Source organism: Oncorhynchus nerka, linkage group LG25, assembly GCF_034236695.1.
Source record: "Oncorhynchus nerka isolate Pitt River linkage group LG25, Oner_Uvic_2.0, whole genome shotgun sequence".
In the NCBI taxonomy this organism is placed as follows: Eukaryota; Metazoa; Chordata; class Actinopteri; order Salmoniformes; family Salmonidae; genus Oncorhynchus; species Oncorhynchus nerka.
Genome location: NC_088420.1, coordinates 4,472,064 through 4,495,341, shown reverse-complemented (window position 1 = coordinate 4,495,341; position 23,278 = coordinate 4,472,064). Strand labels below are relative to the sequence as shown.

The following is a 23,278-nucleotide window of genomic DNA, read 5'->3' as shown; positions in this document are numbered from 1 at the left end:
CTGCACAATTAGACCCAACCAAATCATGAGAAAACAAAAAGATAATTACTTGATACATGGAAAGAATGAACCAAAAACAGAGCAAACTAGAATGCTATTTAGCCCTAAACAGAGAGTACACCGTGGCAGAATACCTGACCACCGTGACTGACCCAAACTTAAGGAAAGCTTTGACTATGTACAGACTCAGTGAGCATAGCCTTGCTATTGAGAAAGGCCTCCATAGGCAGACTTGGCTCTCAAGAGAAGACAGGCTATGTGCTCTCTGCCCACAAAATGAGGTGGAAACTGAGCTGCACGTCCTAACTTCCTGCCAAATGTATGACCATATTAGAGAGACATATTTCTCTCAGATTACACAGACCCACAGAGAATTAGAAAACAAATCCAATTTTGATAAACTCCCATATCTACTGGGTGAAATACCACAGTGTGACATCACAGCAGTAAGATTTGTGACCTGTTGCCACAAGAAAAGGGCAACCAGTGAAGAACAAACACCATTGTAAATACAACCTGTATTTGTATATTTATTCTCCCTTCTGTACTTTAACCATTTGTACATCTTTACAACACTGAATATAGATTGTCTGGTATACAGACAGTAGGAGAGTGACTGGTATACAGACAGTAGGAGAGTGACTGGTATACAGACAGTAGGAGAGTGACTGGTATACAGACAGTAGGAGAGTGACTGGTATACAGACAGTAGGAGAGTGACTGGTATACAGACAGTAGGAGAGTGACTGGTAAACAGACAGTAGGAGAGTGACTGGTATACAGACAGTAGGAGAGTGACTGGTAAACAGACAGTTGGAGAGTGACTGGTATACAGACAGTAGGAGAGTGACTGGTATACAGACAGTAGGAGAGTGACTGGTATACAGACAGTAGGAGAGTGACTGGTATACAGACAGTAGGAGAGTGACTGGTAAACAGACAGTAGGAGAGTGACTGGTATACAGACAGTAGGAGAGTGACTGGTATACAGACAGTAGGAGAGTGACTGGTATACAGACAGTAGGAGAGTGACTGGTAAACAGACAGTAGGAGAGTGACTGGTAAACAGACAGTAGGAGAGTGACTGGTATACAGACAGTAGGAGAGTGACTGGTAAACAGACAGTAGGAGAGTGACTGGTATACAGACAGTAGGAGAGTGACTGGTATACAGACAGTAGGAGAGTGACTGGTAAACAGACAGTAGGAGAGTGACTGGTATACAGACAGTAGGAGAGTGACTGGTAAACAGACAGTAGGATAGTGACTGGTATACAGACAGTAGGAGAGTGACTGGTATACAGACAGTAAGAGAGTAACTGGTATACAGACAGTAGGAGAGTGACTGGTATACCTACTGTAGGAGAGTGACTGGTATACCTACTGTAGGAGAGCTCGCCATGGGAAGAGCTGATGGAGAACTACTTCATTCAGATGATCTGCCTCTTGTTGCCGTTCCCATAGGAACACGACAGTCATGATGACTCAGAGCTTCTATTACTCACATTCTCAACAAAGGGTGACTTTGTAGATTAGGCAGCATATTAACCCATACCGTAGCTAAGGCAGTTGATTATACTGACAGATACTGTAGCTAAGCAGTTGATTATACTGACAGATACCGTAGCTAAGGCAGTTGATTATTCTAACAGATACTGTAGCTAAGGCAGTTGATTATATAGACAGATACTGTAGCTAAGGCAGTTGATTATACAGACAGATACTGTAGCTAAGGCAGTTGATTATTCTAACAGATACTGTAGCTAAGGCAGTTGATTATACTGACAGATACCGTAGCTAAGGCAGTTGATTATACAGACAGATACTGTAGCTAAGGCAGTTGATTATACTGACAGATACTGTAGCTAAGGCAGTTGATTATTCTAACAGATACTGTAGCTAAGGCAGTTGATTATATAGACAGATACTGTAGCTAAGGCAGTTGATTATACAGACAGATACTGTAGCTAAGGCAGTTGATTATTCTAACAGATACTGTAGCTAAGGCAGTTGATTATACTGACAGATACCGTAGCTAAGGCAGTTGATTATTCTAACAGATACTGTAGCTAAGGCAGTTGATTATACTGACAGATACCGTAGCTAAGGCAGTTGATTATACAGACAGATACTGTAGCTAAGGCAGTTGATTATACTGACAGATACTGTAGCTAAGGCAGTTGATTATTCTAACAGATACTGTAGCTAAGGCAGTTGATTATATAGACAGATACTGTAGCTAAGGCAGTTGATTATACTGACAGATACTGTAGCTAAGGCAGTTGATTATTCTAGCTAAGGCAGATACTGTAGTAGCTAAGGCAGTTGATTATACTGACAGATATTATGCTGAACGTAGCTAAGGCAGTTGATTATACTGACAGATACTGTAGCTAAGGCAGTTGATTATACTGACAGATACCGTAGCTAAGGCAGTTGATTATTCTAACAGATACTGTAGCTAAGGCAGTTGATTATATAAACAGATACTGTAGCTAAGGCAGTTGATTATACAGACAGATACTGTAGCTAAGGCAGTTGATTATTCTAACAGATACTGTAGCTAAGGCAGTTGATTATACTGACAGATACCGTAGCTAAGGCAGTTGATTATACAGACAGATACTGTAGCTAAGGCAGTTGATTATACTGACAGATACTGTAGCTAAGGCAGTTGATTATTCTAACAGATACCGTAGCTAAGGCAGTTGATTATTCTAACAGATACTGTAGCTAAGGCAGTTGATTATACAGACAGATACCGTAGCTAAGGCAGTTGATTATTCTAACAGATACTGTAGCTAAGGCAGTTGATTATGCTGACAGATACTGTAGCTAAGGCAGTTGATTATACTGACAGATACTGTAGCTAAGGCAGTTGATTATACTGACAGATACTGTAGCTAAGGCAGTTGATTATACTGACAGATACTGTAGCTAAGGCAGTTGATTATACTGACAGATACTGTAGCTAAGGCAGTTGATTATACTGACAAATACTGTAGCTAAGGCAGTTGATTATTCTGACAGATACTGTAGCTAAGGCAGTTGATGTGCTGAGAGTTTGATTGGTGTAGTAGACAGGTAGCTCTTAGCTGCTTTGATTCTGTCTGCTTAGATAGATTACTCTAGAGGTAGCTTTTAGCTAAGGCGCTTGAAGTGCTCAGTCTGATTGATGCAATAACTACAAGGTCATCCTGGATACTAGAACCATTAGAAGTAGATTGGAACAGAAACCTATTAGATTATCAAGCTGGTCTACTATTAACAAGCTGGTCTACTGTATCTATCTCCCTGCTTGTCTGTGAGTTATCAGGGAAGGGATCTCCCAATAGGTCCATTGATCGTCTCTGCTGCTGGAGGCAGACAGCGCGAACACAACAACTGTTTCCTGTCTGCTGCTGGAGGCAGACAGCGCGAACACAACAACTGTTTCCTGTCCGGCAGACCACTAGTTCTCTGGATTTGCTTGGTATTCAACTACAGTAACATGTCTTGTCTTCTTACGTCTGTCACCCCTTAATATATCACTATTTAAACACGTCCTCCAGCGATTTTTTATTAATTTTATTTTTGAGCTTTTACTGTTAATAAAGGGATATAGTATCCCAAGAATAAATAAGGTAAAGTACACATACTAAAGGCTATATTTTCAGCTGGTGTAGTAGACAGGTAGCTCTTAGCTTTCATTATATAAAAACCAGCACACTGGGGGGTGGGGGGGGCAATATTTGAGTTGTGACCTTAAAAACAAGTGACAAGAGCAGCCATGGGTTTATAGAGAGGTAGAGCAGTCTATCCAGACATGGGTTTATAGAGGTAGAGCAGCCTATCCAGACATGGGTTTATAGAGGTAGAGCAGCCTATCCAGACATGGGTTTATAGAGGTAGAGCAGCCTATCCAGACATGGGTTTATAGAGAGAGAGGTAGAGCAGTCTATCCAGACATGGGTTTATAGAGAGAGAGGTAGAGCAGTCTATCCAGACATGGGTTTATAAAGAGAGAGGTAGAGCAGCCTATCCAGACATGGGTTTATAGAGAGGTAGAGCAGCCTATCCAGACATGGGTTTATAGAGAGGTAGAGCAGTCTATCCAGACATGGGTTTATAGAGAGGTAGAGCAGCCTATCCAGACATGGGTTTATAGAGGTAGAGCAGCCTATCCAGACATGGGTTTATAGAGAGAGGTAGAGCAGCCTATCCAGACATGGGTTTATAGAGAGGTAGAGCAGCCTATCCAGACATGGGTTTATAGAGGTAGAGCAGCCTATCCAGACATGGGTTTATAGAGAGAGGTAGAGCAGCCTGTCCAGACATGGGTATATAGAGAGGTAGAGCAGCCTATCCAGACATGGGTTTATAGAGAGAGGTAGAGCAGCCTATCCAGACATGGGTTTATAGAGGTAGAGCAGCCTATCCAGACATGGGTTTATAGAGGTAGAGCAGCCTATCCAGACATGGGTTTATAGAGAGGTAGAGCAGCCTATCCAGACATGGGTTTATAGAGAGAGAGGTAGAGCAGCCTATCCAGACATGGGTTTATAGAGGTTTATAGACATGGGTTTATAGAGGTAGAGCAGCCTATCCAGACATGGGTTTATAGATGTAGAGCAGCCTATCCAGACATGGGTTTGTAGAGAGAGAGGTAGAGCAGCCTATCCAGACATGGGTTTATAGAGAGGTAGAGCAGTCTATCCAGACATGGGTTTATAGAGAGGTAGAGCAGCCTATCCAGACATGGGTTTATAGAGAGGTAGAGCAGTCTATCCAGACATGGGTTCATAAAGAGAGAGGTAGAGCAGCCTATCCAGACATGGGTTTATAAAGAGAGAGGTAGAGCAGCCTATCCAGACATGGGTTTATAGAGAGGTAGAGCAGTCTATCCAGACATGGGTTTATAGAGAGGTAGAGCAGCCTATCCAGACATGGGTTTATAGAGGTAGAGCAGCCTATCCAGACGTGGGTTTATAGAGAGGTAGAGCAGCCTATCCAGACATGGGTTTATAGAGGTAGAGCAGCCTATCCAGACATGGGTTTATAGAGAGAGGTAGAGCAGCCTATCCAGACATGGGTTTATAGAGAGGTAGAGCAGCCTATCCAGACATGTGTTTATAGAGGTAGAGCAGCCTATCCAGACATAGGTTTATAGAGAGAGGTAGAGCAGCCTGTCCAGACATGGGTATATAGAGAGGTAGAGCAGCCTATCCAGACATGGGTTTATAGAGAGGTAGAGCAGCCTATCCAGACATGGGTTTATAGAGAGAGAGGTAGAGCAGCCTATCCAGACATGGGTTTATAGAGGTAGAGCAGCCTATCCAGACATGGGTTTATAGAGGTAGAGCAGCCTATCCAGACATGGGTTTATAGAGGTAGAGCAGCCTATCCAGACATGGGTTTATAGATGTAGAGCAGCCTATCCAGACATGGGTTTATAGAGAGAGAGGTAGAGCAGCCTATCCAGACATGGGTTTATAGAGAGGTAGAGCAGTCTATCCAGACATGGGTTTATAGAGAGAGAGTTAGAGCAGTCTATCCAGACATGGGTTTATAGAGAGAGGTAGAGCAGCCATGGGTTTATAGAGAGTTAGAGCAGTCTATCCAGACATGGGTTTATAGAGGTAGAGCAGTCTATCCAGACATGGGTTTATAGAGAGGTAGAGCAGCCTGTCCCGACATGGGTTTATAGAGGTAGAGCAGCCTATCCAGACATGGGTTTATAGAGGTAGAGCAGCCTATCCAGACATGGGTTTATAGAGGTAGAGCAGTCTATCCAGACATGGGTTTATAGAGAGAGAGGTAGAGCAGCCTATCCAGACATGGGTTTATAGAGGTAGAGCAGCCTATCCAGACATGGGTTTATAGAGAGGTAGAGCAGTCTACCCAGACATGGGTTTATAGAGGTAGAGCAGCCTATCCAGACATGGGTTTATAGAGGTAGAGCAGCCTATCCAGACTTATAGAGGTAGAGCAGCCTATCCAGACATGGGTTTATAGAGAGGTAGAGCAGCCTATCCAGACATGGGTTTATAGAGAGGTAGAGCAGTCTATCCAGACATGGGTTTATAGAGGTAGAGCAGCTTATCCAGACATGGGTTTATAGAGAGAGGTAGAGCAGCCTATCCAGACATGGGTTTATAGAGAGGTAGAGCAGCCTATCCAGACATGAGTTTATAGAGGTAGAGCAGCCTATCCAGACATGGGTTTATAGAGGTAGAGCAGCCTATCCAGACATGGGTTTATACAGAGGTAGAGCAGTCTATCCAGACATGGGTTTATAGAGGTAGAGCAGTCTATCCAGACATGGGTTTATAGAGAGGTAGAGCAGCCTATCTAGACATGGGTTTATAGAGGTAGAGCAGCCTATCCAGACATGGGTTTATAGAGAGGTAGAGCAGTCTATCCAGACATGGGTTTATAGAGGTAGAGCAGCCTATGCAGACATGGGTTTATAGATGTAGAGCAGCCTATCCAGACATGGGTTTATAGAGAGAGAGGTAGAGCAGGCTATCCAGACATGGGTTTATAGAGAGAGAGGTAGAGCAGTCTATCCAGACATGGGTTTATAGAGAGAGAGGTAGAGCAGTCTATCCAGACATGGGTTTATAGAGAGAGGTAGAGCAGCCATGGGTTTATAGAGAGGTAGAGCAGTCTATCCAGACATGGGTAGATAGAGGTAGAGCAGTCTATCCAGACATGGGTTTATAGAGGTAGAGCAGCCTATCCAGACATGGGTTTATAGAGGTAGAGCAGTCTATCCAGACATGGGTTTATAGAGAGAGAGGTAGAGCAGCCTATCCAGACATGGGTTTATAGAGGTAGAGCAGCCTATCCAGACATGGGTTTATAGAGAGGTAGAGCAGTCTATCCAGACATGGGTTTATAGAGGTAGAGCAGCCTATCCAGACATGGGTTTATAGAGGTAGAGCAGCCTTTCCAGACATGGGTTTATAGAGAGGTAGAGCAGCCTATCCAGACATGGGTTTATAGAGAGGTAGAGCAGCCTATCCAGACATGGGTTTATATAGAGGTAGAGCAGCCTATCCAGCCATGGGTTTATAGAGAGGTAGAACAGCCTATCCAGACATGGGTTTATAGAGAGGTAGAGCAGCCTATCCAGACATGGGTTTATAGAGAGAGAGGTAGAGCAGCCTATCCAGACATGGGTTTATAGAGGTAGAGCAGCCTATCCAGACATGGGTTTATAGAGAGGTAGAGCAGCCTATCCAGACATGGGTTTATAGAGAGGTAGAGCAGCCTGTCCAGACATGGGTTTATAGAGGTAGAGCAGCCTATCCAGACATGGGTTTATAGAGAGGTAGAGCAGCCTATCCAGACATGGGTTTATAGAGAGGTAGAGCAGCCTATCCAGACATGGGTTTATAGAGAGAGAGGTAGAGCAGCCTATCCAGACATGGGTTTATAGAGAGAGAGGTAGAGCAGCCTATCCAGACATGGGTTTATAGAGAGAGAGGTAGAGCAGCCTATCCAGACATGGGTTTATAGAGAGAGAGGTAGAGCAGCCTATCCAGACATGGGTTTATAGAGAGAGAGGTAGAGCAACCTATCCAGACATGGGTTTATAGAGAGAGAGGTAGAGCAGCCTATCCAGACATGGGTTTATAGAGAGAGAGGTAGAGCAGCCTATCCAGACATGGGTTTATAGAGGTAGAGCAGCCTATCCAGACATGGGTTTATAGAGAGAGGTAGAGCAGCCTATCCAGACATGGGTTTATAGAGAGGTAGAGCAGCCTATCCAGACATGGGTTTATAGAGGTAGAGCAGCCTATCCAGACATGGGTTTATAGAGAGAGGTAGAGCAGCCTGTCCAGACATGGGTTTATAGAGAGAGAGGTAGAGCAGCCTATCCAGACATGGGTTTATAGAGAGGTAGAGCAGCCTATCCAGACATGGGTTTATAGAGAGAGAGGTAGAGCAGCCTATCCATACATGGGTTTATAGAGAGAGAGGTAGAGCAGCCTATCCAGACATGGGTTTATAGACAGAGAGGTAGAGCAGCCTATCCAGACATGGGTTTATAGAGAGGTAGAGCAGCCTATCCAGACATGGGTTTATAGAGGTAGAGCAGCCTATCCAGACATGGGTTTATAGAGAGAGGTAGAGCAGCCTATCCAGACATGGGTTTATAGAGAGGTAGAGCAGCCTATCCAGACATGGGTTTATAGAGGTAGAGCAGCCTATCCAGACATGGGTTTAAAGAGAGAGAGGTAGAGCAGCCTATCCATACATGGGTTTATAGAGAGGTAGAGCAGCCTATCCAGACATGGGTTTATAGAGAGAGAGGTAGAGCAGCCTATCCAGACATGGGTTTATAGAGAGAGAGGTAGAGCAGCCTATCCAGACATGACAAACTGTTCCCATGGAAGGAGAGATGTTCCTTTTGTGCCGGTGAATCTCGTATTTAGAAACATTAAAACACGATTGGTTTCCCCCTATTTAGTTTAATTTGATTAAAAACCAAGCATTGCCTCCCCTTAATTGAGGCTGGTTTAGCAGTAGTGTTTCTTTTCATCCTAGCCATTAGCCAAGCAGCCTGTGAACAAAGGGCTTTTTTAAATGGTCTACTGAGAGTAGACCCCCCCCCCCCCCATGCTTTTTCATTAGTCACAATTCACATATCTGCGTACTTCATTTCACTTGTTCAGTAGCCTGATTGGTGGCACGCTTCTTCTCCCATCCCAAGCAAACACAGCTGACGAATCACATTGCATTCTAAACTGAAGACCATGATTCTGTGATTATTGGAGTCGGGGGTGTTAGCTGGAGCTGGGGGCAAAACTGTGACAACAATCAGGCCCCCGTGGACTGGATTTGCCCACCCCTGCTTTAGAGTTTGGGAGTTATTATGTGATATGTGAATTGCCCACCCCTGCTTTAGAGTTTGGGAGGTATTATGTGATATGTGATTTGCCCACCCCTGGTTCAATTCTCGGGCTGACTCTTTTCTCTGTATACATCAACGATTTCACTCTTGCTGAGGGTGATTCCCTGATCCACCTCTACGCAGACGACACCATTCTGTATACTTCTGGCCCTTCTTTGAACACTGTGTTAAACAAACCTCCAAACGAGCTTCAACGCCATACAAGACTCCTTCCGTGGCCTCCAACTACTCTTTAATGCTAGTAAAACTGAATGCATGCTTTTTAACCGATTCCCTGCCCGCACCCGCCCACCCGACTAGCATCACTACGTGCTGACAAGGTATAAAACTGTCGTTCTGCCCCTGAACAAGGCAGTTAACCCACTGTTCCTAGGCCGTCATTGAAAATAAGAATTTGTTCTTAACTGACTTGCCTAGTTAAATAAAGGTTCAATTAAAAACATATACATGTAAAATACCTCCTCACCCAGCTGTGATTGATTGAGTGGGGGCCATGCGTGCAAGAGCAGGAAGCTGTGCCCTGCGTTGTTTAACAATGATGTGTGAATGTTTTAATAATTAAATAGGTTATGAATCATTCTGCCGGATGGAATCTGTTCCCACAGCACAGAGTTCTATCTCTCTGTGCGACATTCTATATTTAACCCAAGGTTCCTGGGTTAGAGAGGGAGTCCAATTCTGCCATTGAACATTTAATTCCCAAACACCTCTGTGGCTTTCTCTAATTTTGAGGAATGCAAGGGGTTTGATCTGTTTTCATCCTTTATTTATTTAGATTTTATTTTTCATGACACTATTTGGTTCACAGATTATTTGTAATATATTTGCTCTTGCGTGATGGAAAGCAGTTTTCAACCTGATTAAAAGAGAGAGTCCTTAACTCAGCATTTATTTTTACATACAGTTGAAGTGGGAAGTTTAAATACACTTAGGTTGGAGTCATTACAACTCTTTTTTCAACCACTCCACAATTTTCTTGTCAACAAACTGTAGTTTTGGCAAGTCGGTTAGGACATCTACTTTGTGCATGACACACATCATTCTTCCAACAATTGTTTACAGACAGACTATTTCACTTATAATTCACTGTATCACAATTCCAGTGGGTCAGAAGTTTACATACACTAAGTTGACTGTGCCTTTAAACAGCTTGGAAAATTCCAGAAAATGATGTCATTGCTTTAAAAGCTTCTGATAGGCTAATTGACATAATTTGAGTCAATTAGAGGTGTACCCGAGGATGTACATATTTCAAGGTCTACCTTCAAACTCAGTGCCTCTTTGTTTGACATCATGGGAAAATCAGCCAAGTCCTCAGAAAAAAATGATATACCTCCTTTGGAGCAATTTCCAAATGCCTGAAGGTACAACCAATAGTATGCAAGTACCACCTTCATCTGTACAACAAATAGTATGCAAGTACCACCTTCATCTGTACAACCAATAGTATGCAAGTACCACCTTCATCTGTACAACCAATAGTATGCAAGTACCACCTTCATCTGTACAACCAATAGTATGCAAGTACCACCTTCATCTGTACAACCAATAGTATGCAAGTACCACCTTCATCTGTACAACCAATAGTATGCAAATACCACGTTCATCTGTACAACCAATAGTATGCAAGTACCACCTTCATCTGTACAACCAATAGTACGCAAGTACCACGTTCATCTGTACAACCAATAGTATGCAAGTACCACCTTCATCTGTACAACCAATAGTATGCAAGTACCACCTTCATCTGTACAACCAATAGTACGCCAGTATAAACCCCTTGGGACCACGCACCCTTCATACCGCTCAGGAAGGAGACGCGTTCTGTCTCCTAGAGATGAACGTACTTTGGTGCGAAAAGTGCAAAATCAATTCCAGAACAACAGCAAAGGACCTTGTGAAGATGCTGGAGGAAACGGGTACAAAAGTATCTATATCCACAGTAAAACAAGTCCTATATTGACAAAACCTGAAAGGACGCTCAGCAAGGAAGAAGCCACTGCTCCAAAACCACCTGTCACGGTTTTCTTCTTCCTACTCCTCTGAAGAGGATCGGACCAAAATGCGGTGTGGTATGTGTTCATCATTAATTTTAATAAAGAAAACACTGAAACACTATACAAAAACAATAAACGAAATAACAACCGTGACGCTAATGCGAGCTGCGCTGAAACAAGCCATCAACATAGACAATCACCCACAAACAAACAGTGCAACCCAGGCTACCTAAGTATGATTCTCAATCAGACACAACGAATGACACCTGCCTCTGATTGAGAACCATACTAGGCCGAAACATAGAAATCCCCAAATCATAGAAAATCAAACATAGACTGCCCACCCCAACTCACGCCCTGACCATACTAAATAATGAATACAAAACAAAGGAAATAAAGGTCAGAACGTGACATCGCCATAAAAAAGCCAGACTACGGTTTGCAACTGCACATGGGGACAAAGATCGTACTTTTTGGAGAAATGTCCTCTGGTCTGATGAAAAAAACAATTGAACTGTTTGGCCATAATGACCATTGTTATGTTTGGAGGAAAAAGGGGGAGGCTTGCAAGCCGAAGAACACCATCCCAACCGTGAAGCACGGGGGTGGCAGCATCACGTTGTGGGGGTGCTCTGCTGTAGGAGCGACTGGTGCACTTCACAAAATAGATGGCATCATGAGGAAGGAAAATTATGTGGATATATTGAAGCAACATCTCAAGACATCAGTTAAAGCTTGGTCGCAAATTGGTCTTCCAAATGGACAATGACCCCAACCATACTTCCAAAGTAGTGGCAAAAAAGGACAACAAAGTCAAGGTATTGGAGTGGCCATCACAAAGCCCTGACCTCAATCCTATAGAACACTTGTGGGCAGAACTGAAGAAGTGTGTGCAAGCAAGGAGGCCCACAAACCTGACTCAGTTACACCAGCTCTGTCAGGAGGAATGGGCCAAAATTCACCCAACTTATTGTGGGAAGCTTGTGGAAGGCTGCCCGAAACGTTTGACCCAAGTTAAACAATTTAAAGGCAATGCTACCAAATACTAATTGAGTGTATGTAAACTTCTGACCCCCTGAGAATGTGATGAAAGGAATAAATGCTGAAATAAATCATTCTCTCTACTATTATTCTGACATTTCACGTTCTTAAAATAAAGTGGTGATCCTAACTGACCTGAAACAGGGAATTCTTACCAGGATTAAATGTAAGGAATTGTGAAAAACTGAGTTGAAATGTATTTGGTATGAAAACTTCGAACTTCAACTGTATATATTTTTTCAAATTGAACCTTTATTTAAGTAGGCAAGTCAGTTAAAAACAAATTCTTATTTACAATGACGGCCAAACCCGGACGACGCTGGGCCAATTGTGCGCCACCCTATGGAACTCATGGCCCGGGTTGTGATACAGCCTGGATTCGAACCAGGGTGTCTATAGTGATGCCTGAACTGCAGGCTCCAATGCTGCAGGCTCCAATGCTGCAGACTCCTGAACTGCAGGCTCCAATGCTGCAGACTCCTGAACTGCAGGCTCCAATGCTGCAGACTCCTGAACTGCAGGCTCCAATGCTGCAGACTCCTGAACTGCAGGCTCCAATGCTGCAGACTCTATAGGCTGCAGACTCCGCCTAGCTCCAGGGCTCACACACACTGATGGGATGATTAGGAATCAATACAAGACCAGTGGCATATTGTTAATGATTTTTTAAATCCCATTCCTATTTACAACACATAACATTATCAGGGGTTGTTATAGCATTTTTCAGTGATATAACAACACATTGGGGAAAATGGGCGATTGCTGGTATTGTAGCTGTCCAGAGTTCTGTACGGTTTCCATGTGAATTCATATGAATTGATATGGACAATAAGATTTAGTTATCATCCAATAATACAGAAGGGCTCATATCTGCTGTACTGGGTTCAGTCATATCTACTGTACTGGGCTCAGTCATATCTGCTGTACTGGGTTCAGTCATATCTACTGTACTGGGCTCAGTCATATCTACTGTACTGGGTTCAGTCATATCTACTGTACTGGGTTCAGTCATATCTACTGTACTGGGCTCAGTCAGATATCTACTGTACTGGGTTCAGTCATATCTACTGTACTGGGTTCAGTCATATCTACTGTACTGGGCTCAGTCATATCTACTGTACTGGGTTCAGTCATATCTACTGTACTGGGTTCAGTCATATCTACTGTACTGGGCTCAGTCATATCTACTGTACTGGGTTCAGTCATATCTACTGTACTGGGTTCAGTCATATCTACTGTACTGGGTTCAGTCATATCTACTGTACTGAGCTCAGTCATATCTGCTGTACTGGGTTCAGTCATATCTACTGTACTGGGTTCAGTCATATCTACTTTACTGGGTTCAGTCATATCTACTGTACTGGGTTCATTCATATCTACTGTACCATACTGGGTTCAGTCAGATATCTGCTGTACTGTACTGGGCTCAGTCAGATATCTACTGTACTGGTTTCAGTCATATCTACTGTACTGGGCTCAGTCAGATATCTACTGTACTGGGTTCAATCATATCTACTGTACTGGGTTCAGTCATATCTACTGTACTGGGCTCAGTCATATCTGCTGTACTGGGTTCAGTCATATCTACTGTACTGGGTTCAGTCATATCTACTTTACTGGGTTCAGTCATATCTACTGTACTGGGTTCATTCATATCTACTGTACCATACTGGGTTCAGTCAGATATCTGCTGTACTGTACTGGGCTCAGTCAGATATCTACTGTACTGGTTTCAGTCATATCTACTGTACTGGGCTCAGTCAGATATCTACTGTACTGGGTTCAGTCATATCTACTGTACTGGGTTCAATCATATCTACTGTACTGGGCTCAGTCAGATATCTACTGTACTGGGCTCAGTCATATTTACTGTACTGGTTTCAGTCATATCTACTGTACTGGGTTCAATCATATCTACTGTACTGGGCTCAGTCAGATATCTACTGTACTGGGTTCAGTCATATCTACTGTACTGGGCTCAGTCAGATATCTACTGTACTGGGCTCAGTCATATCTACTGTACTGGGTTCAGTCATATCTGCTGTACTGGGTTCAGTCATATCTACTGTACTGGGCTCAGTCATATCTACTGTACTGGGTTCAGTCATATCTACTTTACTGGGTTCAGTCATATCTACTGTACTGGGTTCATTCATATCTACTGTACCATACTGGGTTCAGTCAGATATCTGCTGTACTGTACTGGGTTCAGTCATATCTACTGTACTGGGTTCAGTCATATCTGCTGTATGGGCTCAGTCATATCTACTGTACTGGGCTCAGTCATATCTGCTGTACTGAGTTCAGTCATATCTACTGTACTGGGTTCAGTCATATCTACTTTACTGGGTTCAGTCATATCTACTGTACTGGGTTCATTCATATCTACTGTACCATACTGGGTTCAGTCAGATATCTGCTGTACTGTACTGGGCTCAGTCAGATATCTACTGTACTGGTTTCAGTCATATCTACTGTACTGGGCTCAGTCAGATATCTACTGTACTGGGTTCAGTCATATCTACTGTACTGGGCTCAGTCAGATATCTACTGTTCTGGGTTCAGTCATATCTACTGTACTGGGCTCAGTCAGATATCTACTGTACTGGGTTCAGTCATATCTACTGTACTGGGTTCAGTCATATCTACTGTACTGGGTTCAGTCATATCTACTGTACCATACTGGGTTCAGTCAGATATCTGCTGTACTGTACTGGGCTCAGTCAGATATCTGCTGTACTGGGCTCAGTCAGATATCTACTGTACTGGGTTCAGTCATATCTACTGTACTGGGCTCAGTCAGATATCTACTGTACTGGGCTCAGTCATATCTACTGTACCATACTGGGTTCAGTCAGATATCTGCTGTACTGTACTGGGCTCAGTCATATCTACTGTACTGGGTTCAGTCATATCTACTGTACTGGGTTCAGTCATATCTACTGTACTGGGTTCAGTCATATCTACTGTACTGGCTTGTCATTGTTGATAGACAACAATCATTGTTTCACCTCTTCAACACTCACTTTACCGAATTCAAAATTACGACGCTTGTCTTTCATAATTTGGTCAGATATTCTTGGATGTGTAGTGTCAGCGTTAGATGGCATGTCATGCCTAAGTTTTCTAATCTTGCCAATGCAAAAAAAAATCATTCAAGTAGTTGGCAATATCAGTCGGTTTTGTAATGAATGAGCCCATCTGATTCCACGAATGACGGAGCTGAGTTTGCCTTTTTGCCCAAAATGTCATTTAAGGTGCTCCAAATCTTTTTACTATTGTTCTTTAGGTCATTTATCTTTGTTTCATAGTATAGTTTCTTATTTTTTATTTTCATTCCGTTTAGTCACATGATTTCTCAGTTCGCAGTACGTTTGACAATCGGTTGGGCTGCCAGACAGATTTGCTGCTCCTTCAGCCTCATCCTTCTCAACTATAACATTTTTCAAATCAATCCACGGGGATTAAACCGTTTTTAACAGTCATTTTCTTAATGGGTGCTTATTAGTAACTGAAGTAAGCACTTTCATAAATGTGTCAAGGGCAGCGTCTGGTTGCTCCTCATTACACACCACAGACCAGCAGCGTCTGGTTGCTTCTCATTACACACCACAGACCAGCAGCGTCTGGTTGCTCCTCAGTACACACCACAGACCAGCAGCGTCTGGTTGCTCCTCAGTACACACCACAGACCAGCAGCGTCTGGTTGCTTCTCATTACACACCACAGACCAGCAGCGTCTGGTTGCTTCTCATTACACACCACAGACCAGCAGCGTCTGGTTGCTCCTCATTACACACCACAGACCAGCAGCGTCTGGTTGCTTCTCATTACACACCACAGACCAGCAGCGTCTGGTTGCTCCTCATTACACACCACAGACCAGCAGCGTCTGGTTGCTTCTCATTACACACCACAGACCAGCAGCGTCTGGTTGCTTCTCATTACACACCACAGACCAGCAGCGTCTGGTTGCTCCTCATTACACACCACAGACCAGCAGCGTCTGGTTGCTCCTCATTACACACCACAGACCAGCAGCGTCTGGTTGCTTCTCATTACACACCACAGACCAGCAGCATCTGGTTGCTCCTCATTACACACCACAGACCAGCAGCGTCTGGTTGCTTCTCATTACACACCACAGACCAGCAGCGTCTGGTTGCTTCTCATTACACATCACAAAGGTTACAGCCACTATGACAATTAATAATAGCCAAGGAGTCAATGAGTCCCAATCTATTTAACATCAGCCACTTGACTCCAAAGCATCCCATTCTGTATGCACAGTATGCCTGCAATCTGTAAAACTCTCTCATGTTCTGAGATCTCATGTACCTAGTAGGGGTTAAGACACTAAGCCCTACTATTCATGTACCTAGTAGGGGTTAAGACACTAAGCCCTACTATTCAGGCATACTTCATTTATATAAAAATAAAAATATTTCCACTGCATCAGGGACAGTACTACCACCTATTAAATAGTGTTCTGTGGGAGGACGGCCAATCAGATAATACCTCCTGGTATGTAGTGTTCTGTGGGAGGATGGCCAATCAGATAATACCTCCTGGTATGTAGTGTTCTGTGGGCAGACGGCCAATCAGATAATACCTCCTGGTATGTTGTGTTCTGTGGGAGGACGGCCAATCAGATAATACTTCCTGGTATGTAGTGTTCTGTGGGAGGACGGCCAATCAGATAATACTTCCTGGTATGTAGTGTTCTGTGGGAGGACGGCCAATCAGATAATATCTCCTGGTATGTAGTGTTCTGTGGGCAGACGGCCAATCAGATAATACCTCCTGGTATGGACCTCCGAAGAGGTCCAAAAATACCTAATTTGCCAATTGGCCTGGACCCTCTACTGACCCTCTACTGCCGACACGGAGCCCCGCCGATCCATCACGACTGGTCCGCCGACATAATCGTCCGAGGGGGTTTCAACAGGCTTTTCCGCTGCGACATCGCCAAAGATCCGTCTGCTGGCCAAGGCCCGCGAGCTTTCTGAATCGCTGTATCTCCAGCTCACCGCATGAAGAGGAATAAACAGACTCACCCCATCGCGACGTCCCCAAAGGTTAACTCTCTAGCCCTCGCTATCTCCCTGCTTGCTAATTCGGCCTGCTAACAGCTAGCTTGTCAAGCTCCGGTCCGCTAACTGCTACCTTGTCTAGCTCGGGCCTACGAACTGTTAGCTTGTTAGCACAGGCCTGCTAACCGTCTGTACCACCGCGTCCCAATCACTCTCTGACCCCATTTACTTTCTATCTCTTTTTGATTTTTAATTTGTTTATACCTTCCGGAAACCTGCCTCACCCAATGTGATACGGAATCGCTATTACTTTTACTCTTATTTTTATTTTTATGACACACTCAAGAACCTCCAGACGCTAACCAGCTAACTAGCTACAAGCTAGTTAGTCATTGTTAGTTTAAAAAAAAAAAAAAAAAAAAAAACCTGGATAACACTCGCCAGCCCAGCCCCCCTGCCCATCCACCACCGCTGCCCCCTGGACACTGATCTCTTGGCTACATAGCTGACGACGCTGGACTGTCCATTAATCACGGTACTCCTTTCTGCTTGTTTGTCTTACCTGTCGGCCCCGTTGCCTAGTCAACGCCATTTTACCTGCTGTTTGTTGTGCTAGCGGATTAGCCTCGCCTACTGTTTTTAGCTAGCTTTCCAAATTCAACACCTGTGATTACTGTATGCCTCGCTGTATGTCTCTCTCAGATGTCAATATGCCTTGTATACTGTTGTTCAGGTTAGTTATAATTGTTTTAGTTCACAATGGAGCCCCTAGACCCACTCTGCATACCCCTGTTACCTCCTTTGTCCCACCTCCCACACATGCGGTGACCTCACCCATTACAACCAGCATGTCCAGAGATACAACCTGTCTCATCATCACCCAGTGCCTGGGCTTACCTCCGCTGTACCCGCACCCCACCATACCCCTGTCTGTGCATTATGCCCTGAATATATTCTACCATGCCCAGAAACCTGCTCCTCTTATCCTCTGCCCCCAACGCTCTAGGCGACCAGTTTTGATAGCCTTTAGCCGCACCCTCATACTACTCCTTCTCTGTTCCGCGGGTGATGTGGAGGTAAACCCAGGCCCTGCATGTCCCCAGGTACCCTCATTTGTTGACTTCTGTGATCGAAAAGCCTTGGTTTTATGCATGTCAACATCAGAAGCCTCCTCCCTAAGTTTGTTTTACTCACTGCTTTAGCACACTCTGCTAACCCTGATGTCCTTGCCGTGTCTGAATCCTGGCTCAGGAAGGCCACCAAAAATTCAGAGATTTCCATACCCAACTATAACATCTTCCGTCAAGATAGAACTACCAAAGGGGGCGGAGTTGCAGTCTACTGCAGAGATAGCCTGCAAAGTAACGTCATACTTTCCAGATCCATACCCAAACAGTTCGAACTACTAATTTTGAAAATTACCCTCTCCAGAAATAAGTCTCTCACTGTTGCCGCCTGCTACCGGCCACCCTCAGCTCCCAGCTGTGCCCTGGACACCATTTGTGAATTGATCGCCCCCATCTAGCTTCAGAGTTTGTTCTGTTAGGTGACCTAAACTGGGATATGCTTAACACCCCGGCAGTCCTACAATGTAAGCTAGATGCCCTCAATCTCACTCAAATCATCAAGGAACCCACCAGGTACAACCCTAACTCTGTAAACAAGGGCACCCTCATAGACGTCATCCTGACCAACTGGCCCTCCAAATACACCTCCGCTGTCTTCAACCAGGATCTCAGCGATCACTGCCTCATTGCCTGTATCCGCCACGGAGCCGCAGTCAAATGACCACCCCTCATCACTGTCAAACGCTCCCTAAAACACTTCTGTGAGCAGGCCTTTCTAATCGACCTGGCCCGGGTATCCTGGAAGGACATTGACCTCATCCCGTCAGTTGAGGATGCCTGGTCATTCTTTAAAAGTAACTTCCTCACCATTTTAGATAAGCATGCTCCGTTCAAAAAATGCAGAACCAAGAACAGATACAGCCCTTGGTTCACTCCAGACCTGACTGCCCTCGACCAGCACAAAAACATCCTGTGGCGGACTGCAATAGCATCGAATAGCCCCCGTGATATGCAACTGTTCAGGGAAGTCAGGAACCAATACACGCAGTCAGTCAGGAAAGCTAAGGCCAGCTTCTTCAGGCAGAAGTTTGCATCCTGTAGCTCCAACTCCAAAAAGTTCTGGGACACTGTGAAGTCCATGGAGAACAAGAGTACCTCCTCCCAGCTGCCCACTGCACTGAGGCTAGGTAACACGGTCTCCACCGATAAATCCACGATTATCAAAAGCTTCAATAAGCACTTCTCAACGGCTGGCCATGCCTTCCGCCTGGCTACTCCAACCTCGGCCAACAGCTCCGCCCCCCGCAGCTCCTCGCCCAAGCCTCTCCAGGTTCTCCTTTACCCAAATCCAGATAGCAGACGTTCTGAAAGAGCTGCAAAACCTAGACCCGTACAAATCAGCTGGGCTTGACAATCTGGACCCTCTATTTCTGAAACTATCTGCCGCCATTGTCGCAACCCCTATTACCAGCCTGTTCAACCTCTCTTTCATATCGTCTGAGATCCCCAAGGATTGGAAAGCTGCCGCAGTCATCCCCTTCTTCAAAGGGGAGACACCCTGGACCCAAACTGCTATAGACCTATATCCATCCTGCCCTGCCTATCTAAGGTCTTCAAAGCCAAGTCAACAAACAGGTCACTGACCATCTCGAATCCCACCGTACCTTCTCCGCTGTGCAATCTGGTTTCCGAGCCGGTCACGGGTGCACCTCAGCCACGCTCAAGGTACTAAACGATATCATAACCGCTATCGATAAAAGACAGTACTGTGCAGCCGTCTTCATCGACCTCGCCAAGGCTTTCGACTCTGTCAATCACCATATTCTTATCGGCAGACTCAATAGCCTCGGTTTCTCGGATGACTGCCTTGCCTGGTTCACCAATTACTTTGCAGACAGAGTTCAGTGTGTCAAATCGGAGGGCATGCTGTCCGGTCCTCTGGCAGTCTCTATGGGGTTGCCACAGGGTTCAATTCTCGGGCCGACTCTTTTCTCTGTATATATCAATGATGTTGCTCTTGCTGCGGGCGATTCCCTGATCCACCTCTACGCAGACGACACCATTCTATATACTTTCGGCCCGTCATTGGACACTGTGCTATCTAACCTCCAAACGATACAGCACTACATACAGCACTCCTTCTGTAGCCTCCAACTGCTCTTAAACGCGAGTAAAACCAAATGCATGCTTTTCAACCGATCGCTGCCTGCACCCGCATGCCCGACTAGCATCACCACCCTGGATGGTTCCGACCTTGAATATGTGGACATCTATAAGTACCTAGGTGTCTGGCTAGACTGCAAACTCTCCTTCCAGACTCACATCAAACATCTCCAATCGAAAATCAAATCAAGAGTCGGCTTTCTATTCCGCAACAAAGCCTCCTTCACTCACGCCGCCAAGCTTATCCTAGTAAAACTGACTATCCTACCGATCCTCGATTTCGGCGATGTCATCTACAAAATGGCTTCCAACACTCTACTCAGCAAACTGGATGCAGTCTATCATAGTGCCATCCGTTTTGTCACCAAAGCACCTTATACCACCCACCACTGCGACTTGTATGCTCTAGTCGGCTGGCCCTCGCTACATATTCGTCGCCAGACCCACTGGCTCCAGGTCATCTACAAGTCCATGCTAGGTAAAGCTCCGCCTTATCTCAGTTCACTGGTCACGATGGCAACACCCATCCGTAGCACACGCTCCAGCAGGTGTATCTCACTGATCATCCCTAAAGCCAACACCTCATTTGGCCGCCTTCGTTCCAGTACTCTGCTGCCTGTGACTGGAATGAACTGCAAAAATCGCTGAAGTTGGAGACTTTTATCTCCCTCACCAACTTCAAACATCAGCTATCCGAGCAGCTAACCGATCGCTGCAGCTGTACATAGTCTATTGGTAAATAGCCCACCCATTTTCACCTACCTCATCCCCATACTGTTTTTATACTGTTTTTTTATTTTATTTATTTATTTATTTATTTATTTACTTTTCTGCTCTTTTGCACACCAATATCTCTACCTGTACATGACCATCTGATCATTTATCACCCCAGTGTTAATCTGCAAAATTGTATTATTCGCCTACCTCCTCATGCCTTTTGCACACATTGTATATAGACTGCCCATTTTTTTTCTACTGTGTTATTGACTTGTTAATTGCTTACTCCATGTGTAACTCTGTGTTGTCTGTTCACACTGCTATGCTTTATCTTGGCCAGGTCGCAGTTGCAAATGAGAACTTGTTCTCAACTAGCCTACCTGGTTAAATAAAGGTGAAATAAAATAAAATAAAAAATGTAGTGTTGTGGGAGGACGGCCAATCAGATAATACCTCCTGGTATGTAGTGTTCTGTGGGCAGACGGCCAATCAGATAATACCTCCTGGTATGTAGTGTTCTGTGGGAGGACGGCCAATCAGATAATACCTCCTGGTATGTAGTGTTCTGTGGGAGGACGGCCAATCAGATAATACCTCCTGGTATGTAGTGTTCTGTGGGAGGACGGCCAATCAGATAATACCTCCTGGTATGTAGTGTTCTGTGGGCAGACGGCCAATCAGATAATACCTCCTGGTATGTAGTGTTCTGTGGGAGGACGGCCAATCAGATAATACCTCCTGGTATGTAGTGTTCTGTGGGAGGACGGCCAGATAATACCTCCTGGTATGTAGTGTTCTGTGGGAGGACGGGTATGTAGTGTTCCAATCAGATAATACCTCCTGGTATGTAGTGTTCTGTGGGAGGTATGTAGTGTTCTGGCGGCAATCAGATAATACCTCCTGGTATGTAGTGTTCTGTGGGAGGACGGCCAATCAGATAATACCTCCTGGTATGTAGTGTTCTGTGGGAGGACGGCCAATCAGATAATACCTCCTGGTATGTAGTGTTCTGTGGGAGGACGGCCAATCAGATAATACCTCCTGGTATGTAGTGGTCTGTGGGAGGACGGCCAATCAGATAATACCTCCTGGTATGTAGTGTTCTGTGGGAGGACGGCCAATCAGATAATACCTCCTGGTATGTAGTGTTCTGTGAGAGGACGGCCAATCAGATAATACCTCCTGGTATGTAGTGTTCTGTGGGAGGACGGCCAATCAGATAATACCTCCTGGTATGTAGTGTTCTGTGGGAGGACGGCCAATCAGATAATACCTCCTGGTATGTAGTGTTCTGTGGGAGGACAGCCAATCAGATAATACCTCCTGGTATGTAGTGTTCTGTGAGAGGACGGCCAATCAGATAATACCTCCTGGTATGTAGTGTTCTGTGGGAGGACGGCCAATCAGATAATACCTCCTGGTATGTAGTGTTCTGTGGGAGGACCAATCAGCCAATCAGATAATACCTCCTGGTATGTAGTGTTCTGTGGGAGGACGGCCAATCAGATAATACCTCCTGGTATGTAGTGTTCTGTGGGAGGACGGCTAATCAGATAATACCTCCTGGTATGTAGTGTTCTGTGGGAGGACGGCCAATCAGATAATACCTCCTGGTATGTAGTGTTCTGTGGGAGGACGGCCAGTGACCAACAACCAGCTCATAGATGGAAGGTGTTGCCATGGTATTAAGGAGATATGGTTCTCATCAAAATGTCTTCTTAAATATACAGTAATTAACACATGAAAGACTTACAGTGAGAGAGACCTGTAAAAGTGTATGGTAACACTTTACTGTTGCCTTAGTGTCTTCGTGCCTTTACTGTAGGTATCCTTATGAATGCAGTATATTGCCTTAGTGTCTTCGTGCCTTTACTGTAGGTATCCTTATGAATGCATTATATTGCCTTAGTGTCTTCGTGCCTTTACTGTAGGTACCTTTATGAATTAATTATATTTTGTATAATTTCTATTATTATTTAATATTTTAATGTTGTTCATTTGATTCCGCTCCAAATCTTCAGCTTTTCTACATTTTTTAGAATAATATTGATCCACGTGTCTCTATTTGTTTTTTTTCTCATTTCAGGCCACAATTGGAATAGACTTCCTGTCAAAAACGATGTACTTGGAGGACCGAACGGTAAGTTAGCTCAATCTAAGGCTCTTTTACTATCCTTCTAGTGTCGCCCCCCAGGGCCACTTCTCTCTCTCTGTGGAATATCATCCCCTCAGGTTCAGATGTACTGGCTTGTGTTCCTAACGGCACCCTATTACATCTGTAGTGCACTTCTTTTCATCATGGTCCACAGGGCTCTGACCCCTTAATATATACAGGCCCCATAGGTCTCTGAACCCTTAA

General features: G+C 44.6%; 1 protein-coding gene across 1 annotated transcript in view; it reads left to right on the top strand.

Moving 5' to 3' along the window:
• LOC135564480 (ras-related protein Rab-6B) overlaps positions 1–23,278 on the top strand; it is a 246,876-nt gene that overhangs the window by 121,322 nt on the left and 102,276 nt on the right. Inside the window, exon 3 of the mRNA XM_065009490.1 lies at positions 23,006–23,059. Within this exon, the coding sequence (XP_064865562.1) occupies positions 23,006–23,059 (54 nt within the window). The remainder of the gene's footprint in view (positions 1–23,005; positions 23,060–23,278) is intronic.